We start from the raw sequence: 19,862 nt of genomic DNA on the forward strand, positions 1-19,862 counted from the left end.
GTCGTCACACTAGTATATTTTGCAAATTGTTTGCAAGCTGAACCACAGAAATGTATTTAAAACAGAAACTTAAAAAAAGTCCAGAGTTTTTTAGGTTGTGGACATTGCTTAGGGCTGACACCTCATCTGTTCTGAGGTGATGCAAAAGATCCCAGGTCAAGGAGAGATTGTGTTTGTGAGTCTGGGCTCTGTATGTAAAGTCCCTGGAGCTTTCTCAATGATGATGACCACTGATACATGTAGTAATAATCCTAGACCTCTATTAACTTTTGGGAAGGTTTCATTAAAAAAGTACTGAGGAATGTTTTTGGGTTTTGTTTTTTTTTCCCTGCATTTGCAGGTAAACAAGACAAGGTTTAGCATGCAATGCACCTGAGAGTTTTAACCTTCAGAGAAAGTTGCTATTTGTAGAAAATAACTTTATTTTGGTTTTTGCTTGCAGCTATTGGAAAGCTGTCTAGAACTTCAGCAAAACCAAAATGGAGCATGAGAGATGGGTTAATAAATAGGTTGCAACTGAATAGGCTTTATGATGACAGGCAGTTTCCACATTAATACCCATCCCTTATGTGAACAGGCAGAGTGAATGTTGTGAGTATGGGGAAAGAAAAGATGAAGGTGTTTTGCATTTTTTGTACCATGAAAATAATGAAAATAGCATGATAGGTATTTTGCATAGCAGGTGAGTGTTGCAATGAAGACAAAAAGCGATAGCAGTTCTGTTTAGGATTTCCAGAATAGTGAACAATAGGAAGAACATAAAAATATCTTGGCTGTTTCAATTTTGTCAAACAATCATTTTTCTCAGTCTTGATGCCAAGTAAGGTTTATTGGGTCTTCTCAAATCTATTCCCATTTATTCCAACCAATAACCATTCTTTACTTGACAAATATTCCTACCAAATTCCTAATAATAAAGATATTGAAGAATATTATATAAAGCAACTCACAGGGAATATATTTAACTGGAACAGAATTTGAGATTATATATACAACTTCAAATCTAAAATCATTATTTTATGGTTCACACAGAACCAAGCAAATTTTAATTTATTTGGTCTCCTCCTCTATTTCCTCTAAGTATTCTTGAATCTTTTATATAATACTGAAGATAAAAAGGTGAATCTTTGTTATTAGAAGTAGCTTGGAGTAAAAAGTGGCTATTGGATGGCTGAAATTCAATGCTCATCCAATTTAGGATTTTTTGTTATAACAATCTGGAATTTATTTTTTGTTTTATTGTAATGATATGGGAAAACAGTAGTAAGGTATTTTGTTGGTTAACATTGCCTCCACAGGCATAGAATTATAGAATCTTGGGTTGGCAGAGACTTTAAAGATCATCTAGTTCCAACTCTCCTGCCATGGGAATGGCATATGCAATTTTATTGTCCATATGCAATTTTATTGCTGATCAGGTTCTACTGATTTGATTATGTAATTACTTAGCAGTTTTGAAACCTGTCTTCATATCTAAAAATCTGACTGAATTTACATATGAAGCTTTATAAAACTGCCTTTGAAAATCTAGGCTCTTGTAGCTTTAAAACTCAAGTGGAAATTGTTTTAGAGCTTTTGCAAGATGCATAGGACTTCAATCTTTGGTAGAATATTGTTTTTCGTAACATTTGGCAATTCAGGTCCTTTTATTGGCTGAACTGTCAAATCAAAATTAATGCATTCAGATATTTAAAAACCCTTACAGTATCGCTGCACTTTTGCACTTTTGCAATGAAATTGTAGCCTGATAGAGTTGCCTTTTCTGAAATTAGTGACTGTGCATCACTATTTAACAGAGATAAAATTTGATTAAGTTGAAGGAGTTTTGGAAGCACTTGCATTTGTCATTATACAGATTCAGAGACCTTTCTGTCTGTGATCATAAAAGCTGGTGATGTGATGCAGATGGAATGCATATTCTTACTGACTTTTTTTAGATTCAGTCTCTACAAAATCCAGTTGATTTGTTGATTTTTTTAAAATCCCAACATAAAATTGCAAAAAATAAATTTGTGTGGGACATCTCCTCCAAACTGGTTATGTTCAGCTTTGCTCAATGCGCCACTTTTTTTTCTAAGGTGAAGGAAAGCCAGTAGTAAGCTTTTGGATGAATTAAAAATAAAACTATTGTTCTTATTTAGCATCTGGTTGATTTGTAAACAGCTAACAGCACTTGCATTTGTCACCTTCCCTTTGTTATGTAAAATCCTTATCGAATCCTTTTTTTACTTAACAAGGCAGGCCTGGACTAAGTAAAAAGCAAAACCAAAAACCCTCTGATCTTCCAGTAATCTATGCCATGGCACCCTGTGCCTACCTGATACCAAAAATGCCTTATTTATACATATTAGCCCTTAATGGATTCTGTTCTCCATCAAATTTGACCAACAGATTTCTAAATATATTACCTTCTAATTTACTCACGCTTTCAGTTTTATTTTTTGTGCATGGTGACAAAGAGAATCTCTTCTTGTCTGTGCTGACCTTGCACAGGTTATTTTCATTTGATATCATCTTGTATTAGAAGAGAAACATTAGTGTTTTGTACCTTATTTGTCTTCTTTCTACTGCTGATTTTGTAGTCTTGCTCGCAGGCCACGCAGAAATATTCAATTTAGCTGTTTCTCACACCAAAGTTGTTTCACACTTCAAATAATCTTATTTGTCTTTCTCTTATCCTTTTTTCATTTATTTTATGTCTCTTTTTAATTTGGAAAGAGCAGAACTGCATGTAGTGTTCATTGTAATGTGCCTCATGAGTTAATAAAATCTGTGATTTATGAAACTGCTCTGTACTCCCTCTCCCAGTAATTTCTAGCCTTCTATTTACTTTCTAAACTAACTTATCAGATGTTTTTATAGTATTATTCTAACCCGAAGTTCTAGTTTCTGTATTATGTCTGTCCATCTTCATATTTATGAGTATATTGAACAGTACAGACCCCAAGGATACTTTCTCTTTGAAAGAAAATTGCTAGATGAGCAGTAGTAAAATTTGGAGTGTGAGAAAGTTAACAAATGCTTTAGTTTCTATGAAGCATGTGGTTTTGTTCACATGATTGTGTCTTCATGTTTAACAGGGCAATTTTAATACAAAAACATTATATTTATAAAAGCATACTACAAAAATATCTGTTACAGATAGAGCATGCGTAATGCTGAATTTTGTGAGGAAGTAAGCTGCCAATGAGAATATCTGTAGCATGGGTTTTTGCCAAAATAAGTCTTGCGTTTTTTCTTAATAGCAATAATCTCCCCTTCCTCTCCTTAGTAAAAACTGTTTAGTGATAGGAAAGATTGGTATTGCTGAATGAAAAATGGCAACAGCAATGTACTTGGGAGTTTTGGCTTACAAGTAGTTTAGTGAATGGGAAAATGTAGAGAGCTTAAATAATAGGGGTGATGAAAGATTTATTGAACTTGCTTTATCTGAATAGATTAATAGAATAGAATCATGAAACCTACTAGATTTTGAATGAATTAGACATCAAAAGCTTAACCTTCAAGTACTAATTCAGCTAAAATCTCACCATAGTTGAAGAAAGAGGAACACAGATCTAAAGAGTCTCCCGGTTTCTTTGAGATTAAGAAAGGACACCTGCTGATATGATCCAACACTTATATGAAGGCATGTTGTATGTGAGATGAAAATGCTGCTATGTCGCTAGCAAAAACTGGAATTCTAAAGGTTTAAATTTTTGTGGTGTGAAAAGAGCTGAGCTAAGGTCGTATTTCCCTCTCCCCAACCATCAGAAAGACCTGTACTGAAGGCTTGCAAATATCAGCAGTTCTCGAAGCTGTTTTTTTTGGTTTGTTTGTTTTTGTTTTGTTTTTGTTTTAAATATTCTCTCTATTTCTGGATTGGTTAGCATCTTTCTTCTCTGTAGATACTTACCTTGCTTTTCAAACTGGGACTAGTGCTGCCTTTTCATATTGCATGAGAACTCCAGAATAAGCCCCATCATAAGCTGCCTTCTCCTCATAGCTCAATTCCTTGTGTGCTTTCCTTATTACTTGGTTGTCCTCCCTTTGCCTCTACCTGATGATGGATTTAAGTTTTTGACTTAGTCTCAAAATGCCTGTTACTCCTCCACTTAGAGACCGACTTAATCTTCCCTTTATGGTTGGAGTGTACGTGGGCTTTATCATTATATTTTTCTTGTAACCTTTCCACAAAGGGAGATTTTGTTCTACTGTAAGGTCTGATGTTGTTGAAACTGGTATGGCTGACTTGATAATATCCTAAAGTTCAGGGTCATACAGTGCAAAGCACATTCAGAAATGTACAATAATGACAAAGTTTCTGTTGTGGTTATGTCAGCCTTTTGACAGTAGGTCTCTCACATTAGATTCTGAAGTTGCAGTTCTCTCTCCTTTTCTTATTTCTGTTTATCTGGTTATATGACATTATTTATTGCTGTATAAGCTCATGGGAACTTTTTTGATTATTTTTATATAATCAGGAAGATTACAGACTCAGTGATAGGATGATGTTTAATTAAAATAGTGACCTTAGTTTCTGAGAGGTACTTCTGTGATCCATTTGCTCCACCAATAGCATTAATTTATCATTGATCATTTATAGAGCAATTGTCTGCTAGAGGTTGGGACATACTTAGAAGTTTTGAGTTGTAAAAAAATATTTGTTTATTCCCAGTTACTGACTTCCTTTCTTGGGCTAAGGCAACTGTATACAGTGTCACTAGTCTAGAGTTCTGTGTAAGTCCAACTGATCTGAATTTTAGGAAGGAGTTCCTGACACTATACTTTTAAAAGTAGTTTTTCTCTCCACCCACTGATGTAAGATTCCATATATAGGAGGAAGTCTTCAGAAAATAAAGCAAGAGTCAATGCTGCCCGGGTCTATCAACAGCAGCTGCTGTTGACTAAAGCCAAGTGTACGTCATGCATAAGTTCAAGGAAAGAGGTTCATTATATTCTTGTGTATCTCTAGGAATCCGGAAAGACCGCAGAGGTGGGCGAGTGATGAAACAAAAACGTCAAAGAGAGGAGCAGGATTCCAGAAATGGGGAGGCTTCTTCAGCAGAGCTGCGAGCTCCCACCCTTTGGGCGAGTCCACTGGTGGTTAAACATAACAAGAAGAACAGTCCGGCCCTATCCCTGACGGCAGAACAGATGGTCAGTGCCTTGCTGGAAGCTGAGCCACCGCTAGTTTATTCTGAATATGACCCAAATAGACCATTCAATGAAGCCTCTATGATGACCCTGTTGACCAACCTTGCAGACAGAGAATTAGTGCACATGATCAACTGGGCAAAAAGAGTTCCAGGTAAGGAAAAACAAAAGCCCCAGTGAACTATAAAAGCCTCTAGACGACAAACCAAAAGAAAAAAGGCATACTGATTTTCCCACTACCTATTATTTAATGAAAATTGTTCATTTAAGTATAAATACATTAACAAAATTTACAATATTAAACAAATTTTATGTTATATTGGTTGATAAAATACTATAGTGGAATGTAAGTGACTTTCGAAGAAAGATTGATTCAAGAAAAGCTATTTCCCCACACTGTATAATGTTGGGCTGTTCTTTGAAAATAGGTTTTTTTTTTCAGATAACACTCAGCAAAATTAAAGGTAGAAAGAGATTATTAGCCAAATTACTTGTCAAATCTAGTCAATTTGATCTTATAAAATTATGTTAATTATTTTGATCCCTTTTGGGAAAAAAGGGGTTACTCTCATATCTGTAATGTAAGATATAAATTCAGCATCACTAATAAGCCCATAAGGATTAGTATTAATTATTTCATTCCCATTTTATATTTTTGACTATAAATTACACACCTTTCATTGATTTTGCATCTGAAAAACAGATCCAGAATAGCAATTTTTGTAATAAATATTTTTCCTACTAGAAAGAAATGTTTTTATCTTTTATCATTTTGGTATATCATGATTCCCTCTTTTCTCAAAAGGAATTACAAAATTATGGGAAATATGTAACATTTTTGGTTGAATGTATGTTACATATTCATTCATGTGGTTCAATTAATTGATATAAATGAAATGAGGGAGTAGTTTTCTATTTAAAGTTCATCACCTTTTAAAATTTCAGTTTACATGACTACTTTCCATTAGATAAGATTTAAAGGTTTATTATTTGTTGCATATGTTGTACCTTTATCTTGGTAAAAAGACTGGCATACATGGTAATTTATACTTCATAATTCACTGGGATCCTGCTCTCTTAAGTTTTTTCTGTAGTCACTTACTTAATTAAAATTACGTAGCTGCTTTACGAAGGGATGTTAGAGAAGACACAGCTCTCACTCACATAGTGCATTACCTCAACAGAATTACACCCAGGTGATGCCATTTTTCTGTTTTCCTTCATTTAAATTTGGCAAGACTGTTCCTGGTAAATTAATAACCTAGTCTTTTGCAGTCCTCAAGTGTTCCATTTTAACTACTTTTCACATGTCACTTTGTGGGCTCCAGCTATGATCAGTGAGAACCTGTGTGCATTTCATTTCTCATTGTATCTTATAAGAAATCACCTGAGAATTGTATTCTTGACAAAGTCACAGTGGTTAAGCCAGATCTTCAGTCTGTTCAAGTCAAAGGCAGGTTCTACTGTTAGTTTAGGTCTGTTTTGGATCATGCCTTTACAAAAATGCTTTTTAAAAAAGAACTTGTGTCCATAGTGTTAAAGATATTCACTATCAAAACTGATAAATTTACATTACTTTTCTACTGATTTTTAGAGATATAATTAGTCTAAGTCTGTTAAAATAAATTGGTTTACATTCAACATGAATATATCACAGTCTAAATTCATTATGTGTTCCAACTGGAAATATTTGACTTCCATGACTTTTGATTTTGATAATGGAATTAATGGAAATGTGTTTAGACACAAAGTAACACTGTTAGAGAATTCAGATCTGGCTTTTATTCAGAGTTCTCTCTGAAACTGCTTGTCACAAGACAATTACAACTGGTGATGATCAAAAAACTGCCTGGTAAGCAAGCCTCTGACATCAGAAGATCAAATGCATAAGGTTATCGACTATTTGTTTATATCTAATGCATTTTACATTTAAATTGCCTGTTAATTGTCAAAATAGCTCATAAGGAGAAACCAAGTCCAATGACTCTATGTATATGCATTAATAAGTATTCTAACAGGTGAGATTTGATATAAAACTGCTGAACTTTGGTAAAAAATAAAACCCCCAAATACCTTCCCAGTGATAGTTTGATCTATTAGGCACTGTACAAACAATTATACCAAAGGAAGGTCCTAGAGCAGGAGAGAAAGAATAAAGAGTTTGGGGATTCTGAAAGTGCTGGACACCTAGCTGATTCTTGGTATTGTGGCCTGGAGAACAGTAGCCATGAACAAAAGCAGAAATTAAAGTGTTTTAGAATGTTGATTTAAAAGAAATCAGGCCCAATTGTTTACTTACCTCCAAATTTGGGGCTCCTCACAGTAGGAAATTTGGATCTAGGTGCTTAAATATATATATATTTTTTAATCTCTCATTTGGTCCTTAGAAAAAGTTGAGTGTACTGTGTTACTGATATTAAATTTTAGAAGTACGGATCAACTTTCAAAGACAGGACCTTTGCTTGCCAAATTTTCCTTCTGCTGGAATGTACTGGCAATAAATGTACAATAAGGAAATGTGTCTGACAACATAGGTCGCATTTTCACCTCCAAGTATGTTGCCTTGGAATACTCCATTATTGCTAGGAATTAAGCAATACTGCTTAATCAGAGAGAATTTTTGTATACTTTACGCATAAACAGAGGAACTGAATAACTTTTCTCTGTTAGGTGAAGTATTTTGTGCAGCAATGTTGTGGGATTCCACTCAGTTATTTTCACAGCTAATTTACTAGGGTTTCAAGCTTCAGAATCAAGGATAAAACCATCCCTTTTTCTAAAAAGCGAGTGCGCTTTTTGCCAGTAGAAAAAAGGCAGTTGCAGGAAACAGCCTCTCCTATGCACACTTCTCAAGCCTTGGAAGCATTTCATAAGTTCATTTACCTACATACAAGCACTTTTCTGTAGGAAAGCAAGGAGCAAAGTCTGTACCAGTGGCTGAGTTGAAAGCATGTTTGTTGAGGAGGGAAAAAATTGATATTAACCAAGCAGAAAAAAAATCTTAAAAATAACAGCTTAAAAATAAGTGTAGGGACTTTCAGGGGCATGTTTGTAGTTTATTTTGCTGTGTAGGCTTTAAAGAATAGTTTTTGGTCATCAGTCTTTCTGATTATATAAATAGATGGCCATGGAAGAAGAAACAGCTAATTAGATGTACTGGATAAGACAAACTATTCTACAAAATGGACTAATGAATAGTAATTTATGATGGACTGTGTAGTATAATGTAGGCAGAGATCTGTTACTAAGGCATGCTGAGGACAGTCTTCAAAATGAGGTGAGTATCTTTGCAGACATGCCCTGATTGGGAAGGTGAGAACTGTTCTAAGTGTCTATTGCAACTAGTTTAGGATTAGTTCGAACTTGCTTAAATTGGGTCTGCAACCTTGGTGGTGTTAACCAATTTCTGGGGAAGAGAGAACTTGGGGAAGCTTCTTATGTGTAGCCTTAAAAAATATCTTCAATATTTAAATATAACATGATTTTTATCTGAGGTCATAACCACATTTCCCCATGATAATGCAATTCATAATATGACAAGTGCATAAAACCTTTGTCATGGTTTGAAAAGGCCCAAAATCCAATTCTGATTCCTAGCCCCCCCCTCCCACATCTCAACCCCATGTGAGATGGGTTTTCCAGACAAAAACACAAGACTCAATATGGGGGGAAAGGAATATATTACAGGACTATACAAATAAATAAATACTATAATACACTGCATACAATCTTAACTCTATATCTATCTCTACCATGACAGTAATATTGACAATGGGCCAAATCTCTTCTCCCTCCAAATAAAAGTCCAGGAGAGAAGAAGAAGAAAAGACCCCTTCCAGTTTCTGAGCAGCAGGTCTCTCTCTAGGCAGCAGGTTCTCTTCTTCTCTTTCCAGGCAGCAGTAGTAGTTGCTGGCTCTCTGCCAGCACACACGAGGGGGTCTCCAAGCCCCTCGGCCCTCCGTCCTCAAAACGGGGGTCTTTCCGTGGACTACGTAACCCTAGACAAGGTCGCATCACCACGGTCATATCACGAAGCACGGGGGTCTTCGTGACGGTCTGGTATCCTCAGGGGAAATCAAGCCCCTGTGCAGAGCTCCCATGCTCTGACTCAAAGATGGCTGCCAGCTTCTCTGAAGCTGCAGCAAGGAGGGGGGAAGCCCAAGGTCACCCCCTCCACACACATTCCTTGGCCGTCCTGCCTTATTTCTCAGGAGGCCGGAGCTTCTTAGCTCCTCTCTGTAGTGCATACTGCACTTTAGGACTCCTCTCAGTCCACCACCCCCTCCTCTTTTCTCGGAGGGGTCTCTAGCGAGTTTGGGGGTTTTGGTTTGTCCAGTTCTTACCCCGCGAAACTCTGTTCCTGCTGCTGGCTCAGTCCTCTTTCAGGTGCTGCCTTTCTGCTTTCCTTTCTCCTCAGACATCTCTGTGTTTTCCATGCAGCATACTGGCTTATGTTCCTCCTTCTGGTCCTTATCAGTTGGCTCTTTGCCACTGCTCTTCGGACACTGCTGTCTCCGCTGCTGCTCCCAGCGTCTCCCACTGCTCCTACAGGGGAGAAACTCCCCCAGCTTCTCAGCCACAGACACTCAGCTCAGCTCTGAGTCCCTGCAGCCCCCCAACCGGGGGCTGGGGGGGGAGCAGAGGCCCCCAAGGGGCCGGAGCCCCTTCTCCTCGTGGTCTCTACAACATGGCCACCTCTTCTTCTAACAACAAGTACCACTGCTTCTCTTCCGGTCTCCAGAGATATGTTTATATTTTGCAGGAGCACTGATTGGGTCAAGCCCCAAGGGTCACCACCCCCTGGGGGTTACCACTTTCCTAGTTTCAGGGGGAAAACCTGGCTCAAACCACTACACCTTGTTTTAATTTTCCTTTGAAACCTTGGCCACTAATACAAGTGGGTTTGCCATATTACATGAACAGAAATCTTGTACAGTGTCTTATGACGTACACGAAAAATCCCAAGATGCCCCACAGGACTTACTCTTTATATGGCCTAATGGGGATTTTGGCTGAAGTCCTCCCCGATGGCCTCTGAAAGACACTGATTGTGCCTTCTGGTTATTATTCCAGCCAGCTGGAATATCCAGCAGCTGTACATGAGGTGAGTGAAAGCAGATTGTGATGGGCTAGACTTTACATACACATATAAATTGAGCCTTTTAACATTTAATTGGGACAAATCGCTAAAAATCAAATGTAGGCAAGGTATCAGCATAGATGAATAAATCTTCTGGTCATTTTTAAATCACATATTCCTGAAAGATATGGCCTCCTATGTTCTCAGTTTACATAATATCTCGGGGATATAGTACCTTCAGAATGAGGTTTTTTAGTTTAATGAATTTTCATCATGGTCTGATGCAATGAGCAGAACCATTACTTTGCTTTTCTACAGAAATGCTGATATGTCAAAGGAATTAACTTATTGTATTTCATTATTCATTTACTGTGCATATAGTTCAATATCATATTTGAAGTACTGTATTTTCTAAATGAAGCTGTCATTTTCAGTGTTATCATCAATAATTTCTTTATGTAGAATCTCTTGAAGATGGTTGATAAGAGGCATTACGAGCTTATACAGTGAGCCTATGGTAGAGAGTGTAGCTTTAAGGGAGTTTTGTTCCAGGGGTGAAATCTTTGGCATTGCTGCTACAGTCTTGTGTAACTATTTACTACAAGTACAGTAGCTGTACAACTTAATAGCCCTAAAATGGTACACTGTACACTGGGCATACAGGCTTTGAAGTTTTGAGGTGATTCACAGTGCTGTACTTATTTTATGGCTTCATGAACCGAGGAGATAAAGATTTTGGCACCATTTTTTTCTGTTTGTTTGGTTTTTTTGTATTTCAAAGCCACAGAAGTTGCTATTTTCTTAAGATATTGTTTTCCTATTTGACCTTCTAAACTGCTCTGTTTGCCAAATTAGGAAGAGTGTGTAAAGAGGCCAACAATAGCCACAATTTTACACTGCACTTCAGTGACACCAAACTAAAAAAACCCCAAAGAAGGTGGAAGGAAAGAAGTCTTGTATGAGAGTGGTATGTGTTTATAACTCTTTAGGTACAGGATAGATTACAGAGCTTCTAAGTGTAGTGATCCTCCTGGCAATAATTTACTCTTAGCTTAAAAAAGGAATGGATTGCAATTCTTGTAATAATTTTTAATAACCCTTCCAAGATATCTGTTTTATAGGCTCTTCTCCATTGCCTAACTGGCTTGCTGTGGAGATTTCTAAAATGTTATTAAAAAACCACCCCTTTGCTTATCTCTTTAATCTATTGAAGTGATACTCTCTGCTCTCTTGGTTTCTTAGGTGAAAAACAGAGGAAGCAAATCTGTAAGCAAAAGAGAAATGATAACGGGTATCTGGATCTTATTTTATGGCTGCTTTTTACTAATTCAATTTCTGTGAAGTTTCAATTAATTATCCTGAATGTAAGAGATAAGAATCAACCTTTGTACTGAAAAAAGGCAATCACCATTTGAATTTGAACACCAGTCTGAGAGGTATCATGCAATAGCATGATTATGCAGGACAGCAGAGTTAAAATCATTGAAATTAAAGCTTTTCATCCCTGTGTTTTGTTAGTCTGGAAAGCATCTTTATTCTCTAATGTTTCTATTTCTAAAACCAAACAAGCACCCTTTCCTGTCCTCCTCTATCTTCTGGGTGTTGTATGAGAAAAACCCACTCTTATAAGTAGCTTTTTTATTATCTATAGAATTGTCTTTTAGTTTTGAAAAATGATGAGGTATATCTCCTCCTGTAGAGCACTTCTAATGAGAGAAAAGGATGAAACAATGTGAAACAGTGGTTTGCTTTTGAGAGACTGGGGTAGAGGTGCTGATTCTAAAGGACTGGGAGATGTTATATGCACCAGGAATTTGTGTCAGATAGGAAAAAGCCAGAACTGAGAAGGAACAGTTCAGCAGAAGTGCTTGGAAAGGAATATAAACTTTAATTGCAGATATCTATGGGAACAAAAATACAGGCAATGGTTTCACTAGCTGAAAACTGGACGAAAATGATAGCAGGAGAAAAAAAAGTATCAGGGTCTGAATTACAACTCTGGTATTGGAAATTTAAGAAGTGCACTAATGCAATGTTTTTCAAACTCTAGGGAGTTCTTAGAGTTAGGGGTAGAGAAGGGGAGATAAATGCATCAGAGCAGGCTGACCAGCATCAGAGAGACTCCAACTGTGAGAAAAGTAAAGAACACATGCAAGAGGACCAGAGGAAGAAGATGCTATGAATCAGTCACATGAGACAACAGTAAATTCAACAGCTCAGTCCTGGGCTTCTTACTCATTCTTAGCGTGCCTGCTGGAGGCCAGTAATTTGTTCAGGGACTTTTCCAAGTGGAAGGGTCTGGTTTTTGCCTGCTCCCATTGCCACAGGAAGAGCCTTGAGGTGTGGTCTACTTAATATCCTCTACCATTTCATCTTCCAAGCCATAGTCTTTGAGCTTTATGTCCCACTCTTTACCCAGGAGTTTCCTGGCAGTATGGATTAAAAGAATGTATTCAAACAGGATCTTTTTATTTGCATAAAATTTCAGTTAAGGGAAACAGAGTTAGGAAAGACCAAGTAGATAGGGAACCACTTAGAATATTTTCTTAGAAAGCCTTTGAATGAGCTCAGAAGTATATCCTTGAGGGTTTTCTAATACTTATCTTGCAACATTTCATAATTTTTTTGTTTATTCATATTAGATTTTTTGCAAACTCCTAAACCTAATTCTGTAGCTTTGCAGGTTTTATTTTGTTATCCAGAAGAAGAAAGAGATTCTGAAGAGGATGTCAGGTGCTGATGCCATTATGCAAGTGCATCTGCTCTTATCTCTTTCAGCAACATTCTGTGGCCACAATTAAAAGCTTTACCTCATATGCATGCAAAACCACGATCAGTGTCAGTAATTATTTCTAATATTTAAGAAAACCAATATTAGAGTAACTCATAGTGAATGCTATATTGTCCTCTCATTCACAGAAGTAGTTACATTGTATAGAGAGGTGACTGCCAAAAGCTATTGAATCGAGCCTGTTATCCAACTTTCTAGCCTCTTTGAATCTAGGAAATCCGTAATAGGATACAAGTTTATAAACATAGAATGAAAATTACTGTGTTTTACTTATGTTGCATAACTGTAGTTGTTCTCTGTGCAGAGGACCAAAAAATTGCCATGGCCTTTCTTTTAAGTAAATAAGTTTCTGTTAAAATGGATATGAATGTGTGTAACATGCTGTGAAAATCCAAATTATTTTTTTTTTTGAGATAAAGTGTTCCATATATTTAGAGAAAAGGAAATATAGCTAACAACAGTCATCATAACATTTGTCCAATAAATCAATAACTATTGGAGCCCAGTATTTACTTTTAAGTACTATAACATTTGTTTTCCCTGAGATGTCTTAGTTTCTTTCTTTGTTTGTGGAAGTGAATAGCTTGAAAAATAATTAATACAGGCATCCAAACCCATCCATTTGTTATCTCAGAACAATAATTCTGTTCTACTCTAGCTGATTTTTTTAGAAAACTGCCTTCTTTACAGTGTGAACCTCAAATACATTTTTCCATCTAAATATCCCTGAATGAGTATGTGCTGAAATTTAAATTTAAATCTGAAGACAAACTGAACCTATAAACCTTTTTTTCTACAAGTATGCACATATCCAAATACATTTCTTAAGATTGCTACACACAGAATCATAGAATCACGTAGTGGTTTTAAAATCCAGACCCACAGTGCTATTACAAGGCTGATCCTATTCAGGCCTTTGCAGTGTAAGAAATATTTGAATTCCAAAGTTTTGAATTTTGGGGCTTCCCAACAAGCTGTCTCAAAGAAAAAGTACTATCAGTAACCAAAGTTTACCTAACTGTGAGTAATCTTATTTACCTGTTTGACTTATACTGACAAATACTTATACTGAAAAATAACACCCAAAATAACACCAAACAGGTAAGAAGGAGCTAACATTCTTTTAACAAGAACTACTTACATATTGGAGTTCACTAGGCATTCAATAGCATACAAGTTCGTTTGATAGTAAGTATTTGAAGATGAAATTCTATTGGTCTTGGCAAATGAAGAGGCAAAAATTAACATGCACAGTGACAATCTTAATATTTTTAGCCAAAACTTAAGGAAATTAAATACTTAAACTGTAATATTTTATTTCTAAAAGATATGATCCTTTTATAAAAACATTTCCTGCTATTTTTCTTTAGCTGTTAAATAATTTACACTCTTGGATGAACATATCTATCCTAGAGTCTTTAGCTATGCTGAACCCTGGAGCTTTCCAAGAAACGCTCGTTAATTTCCACTCTAAGTAAACAGTAAGTAACAATCCCTCCTGATTTATTTATTTCTTAAAATAATTTACAAAAAGAATACGCGATTGTTGGAAAGCAGTGATGCGATACGTATGTGCATGTGCACATATCCATTGTTCCCTGTTCACATAATTCACACAAATTGGCCTTTTTTACTTGATGTTCAATAACTTCAACCTAATTCTTTTAGTTTCTCTCCAGTACTATATTTCTGAGCACAATCAGCTGTAATTCCAGCTGCTTATTCCAGAGATTATTTTAATATCATCTGTATTATTTTTCTGCTCAAGTGAGTCATTCACTGAAATCTCATGTTAGATATATAGGAGTTTTTAAGTTACATAGAAATAATTAGGAAAGATTTATTGCAGGTGACTTCTGGATGGGCTCTTACCCTCTCTGTGCTGTTGCAGTGGTGCATTATATGACACATCTGTTATGCAGCTCATTTGTTTTCTTTGATTATCTCTCCAGGAAATGAACTATGTGTGTAAAGAGTATGTTGTTTTGTCTGTGTGTTACTTAGGGATGGCTGCGAATTTAAACTTGTGAAAGCAGTTACAAAATATCCCACAGTGAAATAGGAAATGAGAAGTATGTGATTGACTTGAGTTTGTTCTCAGCTAAGAGTGGCCATAAGGAAATATTACCTTCTGTCTTCCTTATGGAAAGTTCTATTCCTTGTAAGAAATGTGGCTGTCCGCCACAGTTCTAAGCAGGGATATGGAAATGAAATATTTATCATATTTATCACTGTGGTTAGACTTTGGGTCTAGACCTAAAGTTTCTTAAGCCTCTTGAGGAGCCTTGGAAACAGGAGGGAGGAATCAAGATCTTGACTTTGACTCAGTGTCCATCTCCCTTCCCCCACCCGAGAGGAGCACTTCTCAGGGTGTCAGGGGTACCCAGTGATTCTCTCAGGTATCTGGTATTCCTTGTGAGCAGACTGATCTCTGAAAAAGAAAATGCATATTGGCAGAATTTTCAGTGATTTTTTTTCTGCAGCCTGAGATTTTTGGTTTGAAACTTCTTTCAGTTAATCCAGTAGGAAGTCATAAGACCCAAAATCAAGGTTAATATATAGACAAGGGGAAAAGTACCATTCAAAATCTCAGTTACAGACTAAAAATGTTGTGTTCCTTGTTAAATTACATTCTGGAGTGTTTGAGTTGATTTGGAAAATCAAAATTCAAGAAATCTTAGTTTACTTTGATTCACAAAGATAGGAAAGTGGCAGAATAGACTAATTAAAATTTCCCCAGAGAATAATAAATCTTATCAATAGCCTGATGAAGCATCTTCTACAACAGCTGCTGTCCCTCAGAAAACATGTCTGCAAACAGAGAAGTGGCTGTATGGGCTGCTGACATGGGAGCCAAGTGTTTACTAAAATGCTGAATGGTCTCTAACTGGGTATGTTCATTGTATTAGAAACAACTGACTGGAATAGACCTAAAATTTCAATATTGCCATAATAATATAAATTATTATAGTAGTATTACATGTCTGACCAATTTAAGAAATCTCCTTTCATTGCTAAAAAGGTAGTATTTCTTATGAACATCACATACACTTGTAGGACATACTTTGTGAGATTGTAATTTCACAAGTATTTATTCCAGTTGCAATTCGTACCTTTCTGCTTCCCTCTGTGTTATGCAACTAAAGGGATTTAGCTGGGTTAAAAATCTTTTGCGTGTGTGTATTTTGGCTTGCCTATAACTTGTGTGAGTACCCCAGTCCAGTTCTTGGCAAAATAGTTGAGGCAATTGAAATGTGAGGGTGGCAGTATACAGGCAAGTATTAATATGATGGTGCTAGAAAGATTCATGTTATCTGTACTGCCAAAAGTAACATACAGTTCTAGCGTGAGTCTTTTTCTAATTTAATTTCTCTTTACTTCTACAGAGAGGTCTTTTCCAGTCTCTGTGTACAAAGGACAAGAATATTCCAGTTACTGGCACCACTTTCAGCCTGTATCCTGTTTGCCTAAATAGATGTTCTTTGCATATTCCTGCTTAATCTGTAAAATATTCTGTAATGCTATGCCAGAGCTATAAGGGTTGGAGAGTCATAAGGAAGAGGTAGCATGGTAATTTACCCCTCACTCAAGATGCATCCTAGTTGACAGAGGATCTTTGGTTTCCTTGAATCCCTGGGATACAAGATACTTTACTTCTCAGGAGGCAAAGACTGGCTGGTTTATTGCTGATTCTAGTGCATATTTTTTAGAAGTTGTTTTTCTGTCTTTGTCTTTCAGGAAAGCAGTAAATTCTTCTGGAAATTCTTTGGGCCAAATTTGTGCTGTACAGCTAGTAAATAGTGACCTGAAATGACAGAAGCATGTGGCAACCTTTTTGGAATCAGCAGTTGATTTTTAGTCTTCTGTAGGGTGGGATTTTGCAATGTCTGTGGAAAATGAAAGCTCTAGTATATTTTATTTGGTGATGGTGGAATTAAACACTAGTATTAATTGGTTAACATCTCACACATTTTAAAAACAGTATACATAGAGAGGTTCTCAGCCGACACAGAAGAGCTGCCTATGAAAATCCAGCATATTTAACAATGCTACTTGTGACTTCATTTTTTTTCCCACATTTGGTATTCATATACACACAGCTATGGAGAATCATTGACTCCAATATGAATACTAAATGCACCTTTTTCCCCCAGGTAAACATGTAGGGTTGCGTTCCTTTATTTGGAGCCTTTTGGGAAGATTGTTGCTTTACCACAGGGAAGCACTAACAGTGCCAGTGCCTCCTTGTGTTAATTTTGCCACAGCACATCCATTTCTAAACAGTTATCTCAGGACCTTATCTTCTGCATGGGAAAGCTGGGAAGCACATTAAATATCCCTGTTGTGAAGCAACCTTCCTCCCCCCCACACCCCTGCCTTATTTGAAGATTCTTAGGCTACAGGCATAAATATGAATTAAATCCGCTATTTTTTTTATAATGCTCATTATGGTCCTGTTTTATGCCTTGCCAGTATGCCTCTCCTCTTAAAAAAAAAAAAGCTTATCTTTCACAGAACTTTTACATGCTACTTTGCCAGGTGTTATGCAAATCTATCCTGAGAGGTGATTGTTGATACCACTGAGTATGTCTACAGAAAAATTAGTTATAACTAAGTCTGAAATAATGTCGTATATTAAACTATGCTGTTTGTTTGAAAGCAATTATGTTTCTCAGTTCTCTTTCATGTCTATTTTTTTACCTTTGTTCTAGTCTATGTTACAGGTTTTTGTTCTGGGTTTTTTTTTGTGTGTTGGTTTGGTGGTTGTTTTTTTTTTTGTTTTTTTTTTTAAGGGACCACTTCTAATCAAGGGTTCAAACAGACATTGACATTTAAACATCTGAATGAGACAGTGCCAGGCAAAATAAATTCGTTTCCCTTACTGCCTTATTTCAGTAGACAGTGCAGTCAGAGTGCTCTTTTCTTTAGACTCCAGATGAGGCTTTTTGTGCCTTATTTGTCAGTAATAGGGCTTCTGAGAGATTTTGGTAAAAATCCATTACTGCAGTCTGATGAATTCAGGTCTGCTTTTCTTCAGCTGACAGGGAATAACTGTTACCAGCTTTCCATGAGTTATTTTATCTACAGATAATGTGGAGTAACTTTAAAGTGCTGATTTCATGTAGGTGGAAGACTGAAATAATTCAGTAATGGGATATCAGAGGTAGTTTAGTATAATGATGAGCTGTTTTCCCTCTTCTTAAAAAGCTGCCAGCCTGACACTGGGTCTTTTGGCTTCTGAGTCTCTGAGCACCTTCATAATAGTTGATGTTTAATATGGGTAGGACTATATTTAAGTGTTTGGATGCTTTATTTTACACTCAGAATTACTTTTGTGTGTGTGTGTGTAAGAATAACGTTAAGATTTTTATGCTTGTTTTTGAATTTTCTGGTGCATTCCTCTTCTTCAGTTCACACTTTGATTTTCTGTATGTGCAAAAATGCAGCCTGAAAATGCTTAAAATTTAGGTTGATTCCAGACTTAGCACAAACAGTTAGGAGGTGACTCACTTCTCTGAGTATTTCTGAAATTCCTGTTTTATTTGTTCTGATTAAGTTAAATTATTTTCTGTCATCTTCATAGTTTGCTACCTCATTGCTTGCTTGGGCTGTCTGGTCATTAATAGTCATATTTAGCATATCGAAGGTTAGAGTGCTGTGGCATCTGCTTGACAAGTTTTAACCATATTGTTCCTTCATATTTTCTGTCTCTTTTCCAGTTCTTTATAAGTTCATCTTTCACCATCATAGTGCAACATCAATTCTGTGTGACCTATTATGGTTGTGTCCATATTGCAGTTACTGCAGGACTTCGTCTCATCTTGGTAACTTTTCTAGTGGCAACAGTGTAGCTATGGGAGCATATAAACATATATGAGCTGTAGAAGTATATAACAAGAACCCATAAACTTCTGGTTATCATCAAAAGTGGGCAAGATCATTTGGGTAACACTCAGATGATATTTGCTGCCTCGGGGCTCCCACACCAAACACACTTCCTCTGCCTCTGAGGGTAGAAACCCCCAGCCTTCTATATATGATCCAAACTGTGCTTTGAGGGTCAGCATGGTGATGCTATTCATAAAATAGTCTCCTAGTCTATATCTGAACTGTATGAAGGGGCTCTATTTATGATTCAAGATAAAGGTTTCTTCTCATCATGAGGAGTCTATCAAATTTGCATCTCATAGCAGGCAAAAGAGAAAAGAAAAACAAAATCGATCAAAATGTCTCTGAAATAGGGAGGATGAAAACTACCCCTTTTTTATGAGTTGGAAAAAATATCAAATTAAAATTCCAGGGAAAACTTTCTGAATTTTAAGTTATATTTTTCTTCTAATATTTAATTTCTGCTGCTACAGTTATTAGAAGATATTAAAGTGATTTTTTTTAATGTGATGGAATTCCATACAACTTTCTAGTCCTGGCAAAGCATGTTAAATAGAGTTTATAGGTCCAGTCACTTTGGATGAGCTTGTACACTGTTCCAAAGCTTTTCCAGATTTCTCCATCATAGTTGTGTGAATAATTAGTTTCTTTGTTTCATGGCAGGTATAAGCAACAAAAAATAAACATTTTCACTTAATATAAAATGAAATTTTTGGACCTTTTTGCTAGGTAATAACCTTTTTGGGTGAAATGAAACATTTTATTCAACATGATAGAGTAGACTTCAGTAAGATTTCAAATATTTTAATCACTTGTTTAAAATGAAGACGATTTTGGAAAAAAAGAGTCCTGTATTTCCTAGAAATTTAGGTATTTTTCTCAATGCTGAGTAGGAATAGGTGCCTAGTAGAGTGCTGAAAACCAAGATGAGGTAGCCGAAGAGGGACAGAGAGAAACCAGCTTCTT

The 19,862-nt window shown here is 36.3% G+C and overlaps 1 protein-coding gene across 1 annotated transcript in view; it reads left to right on the forward strand.

Annotated features, from left to right (window-relative positions):
- Positions 1 to 19,862, forward strand: part of ESR1 (estrogen receptor 1) — a 154,807-nt gene that overhangs the window by 100,958 nt on the left and 33,987 nt on the right. Inside the window, 1 exon segment of the mRNA XM_027688528.1 lies at positions 4,955 to 5,290. Coding sequence (XP_027544329.1) covers positions 4,955 to 5,290 — 336 coding nt within the window.

This window comes from Neopelma chrysocephalum, unplaced genomic scaffold (assembly GCF_003984885.1).
Source record: "Neopelma chrysocephalum unplaced genomic scaffold, ASM398488v2 Primary Assembly neopelma1_23, whole genome shotgun sequence".
Lineage (NCBI taxonomy): Eukaryota > Metazoa > Chordata > Aves > Passeriformes > Pipridae > Neopelma > Neopelma chrysocephalum.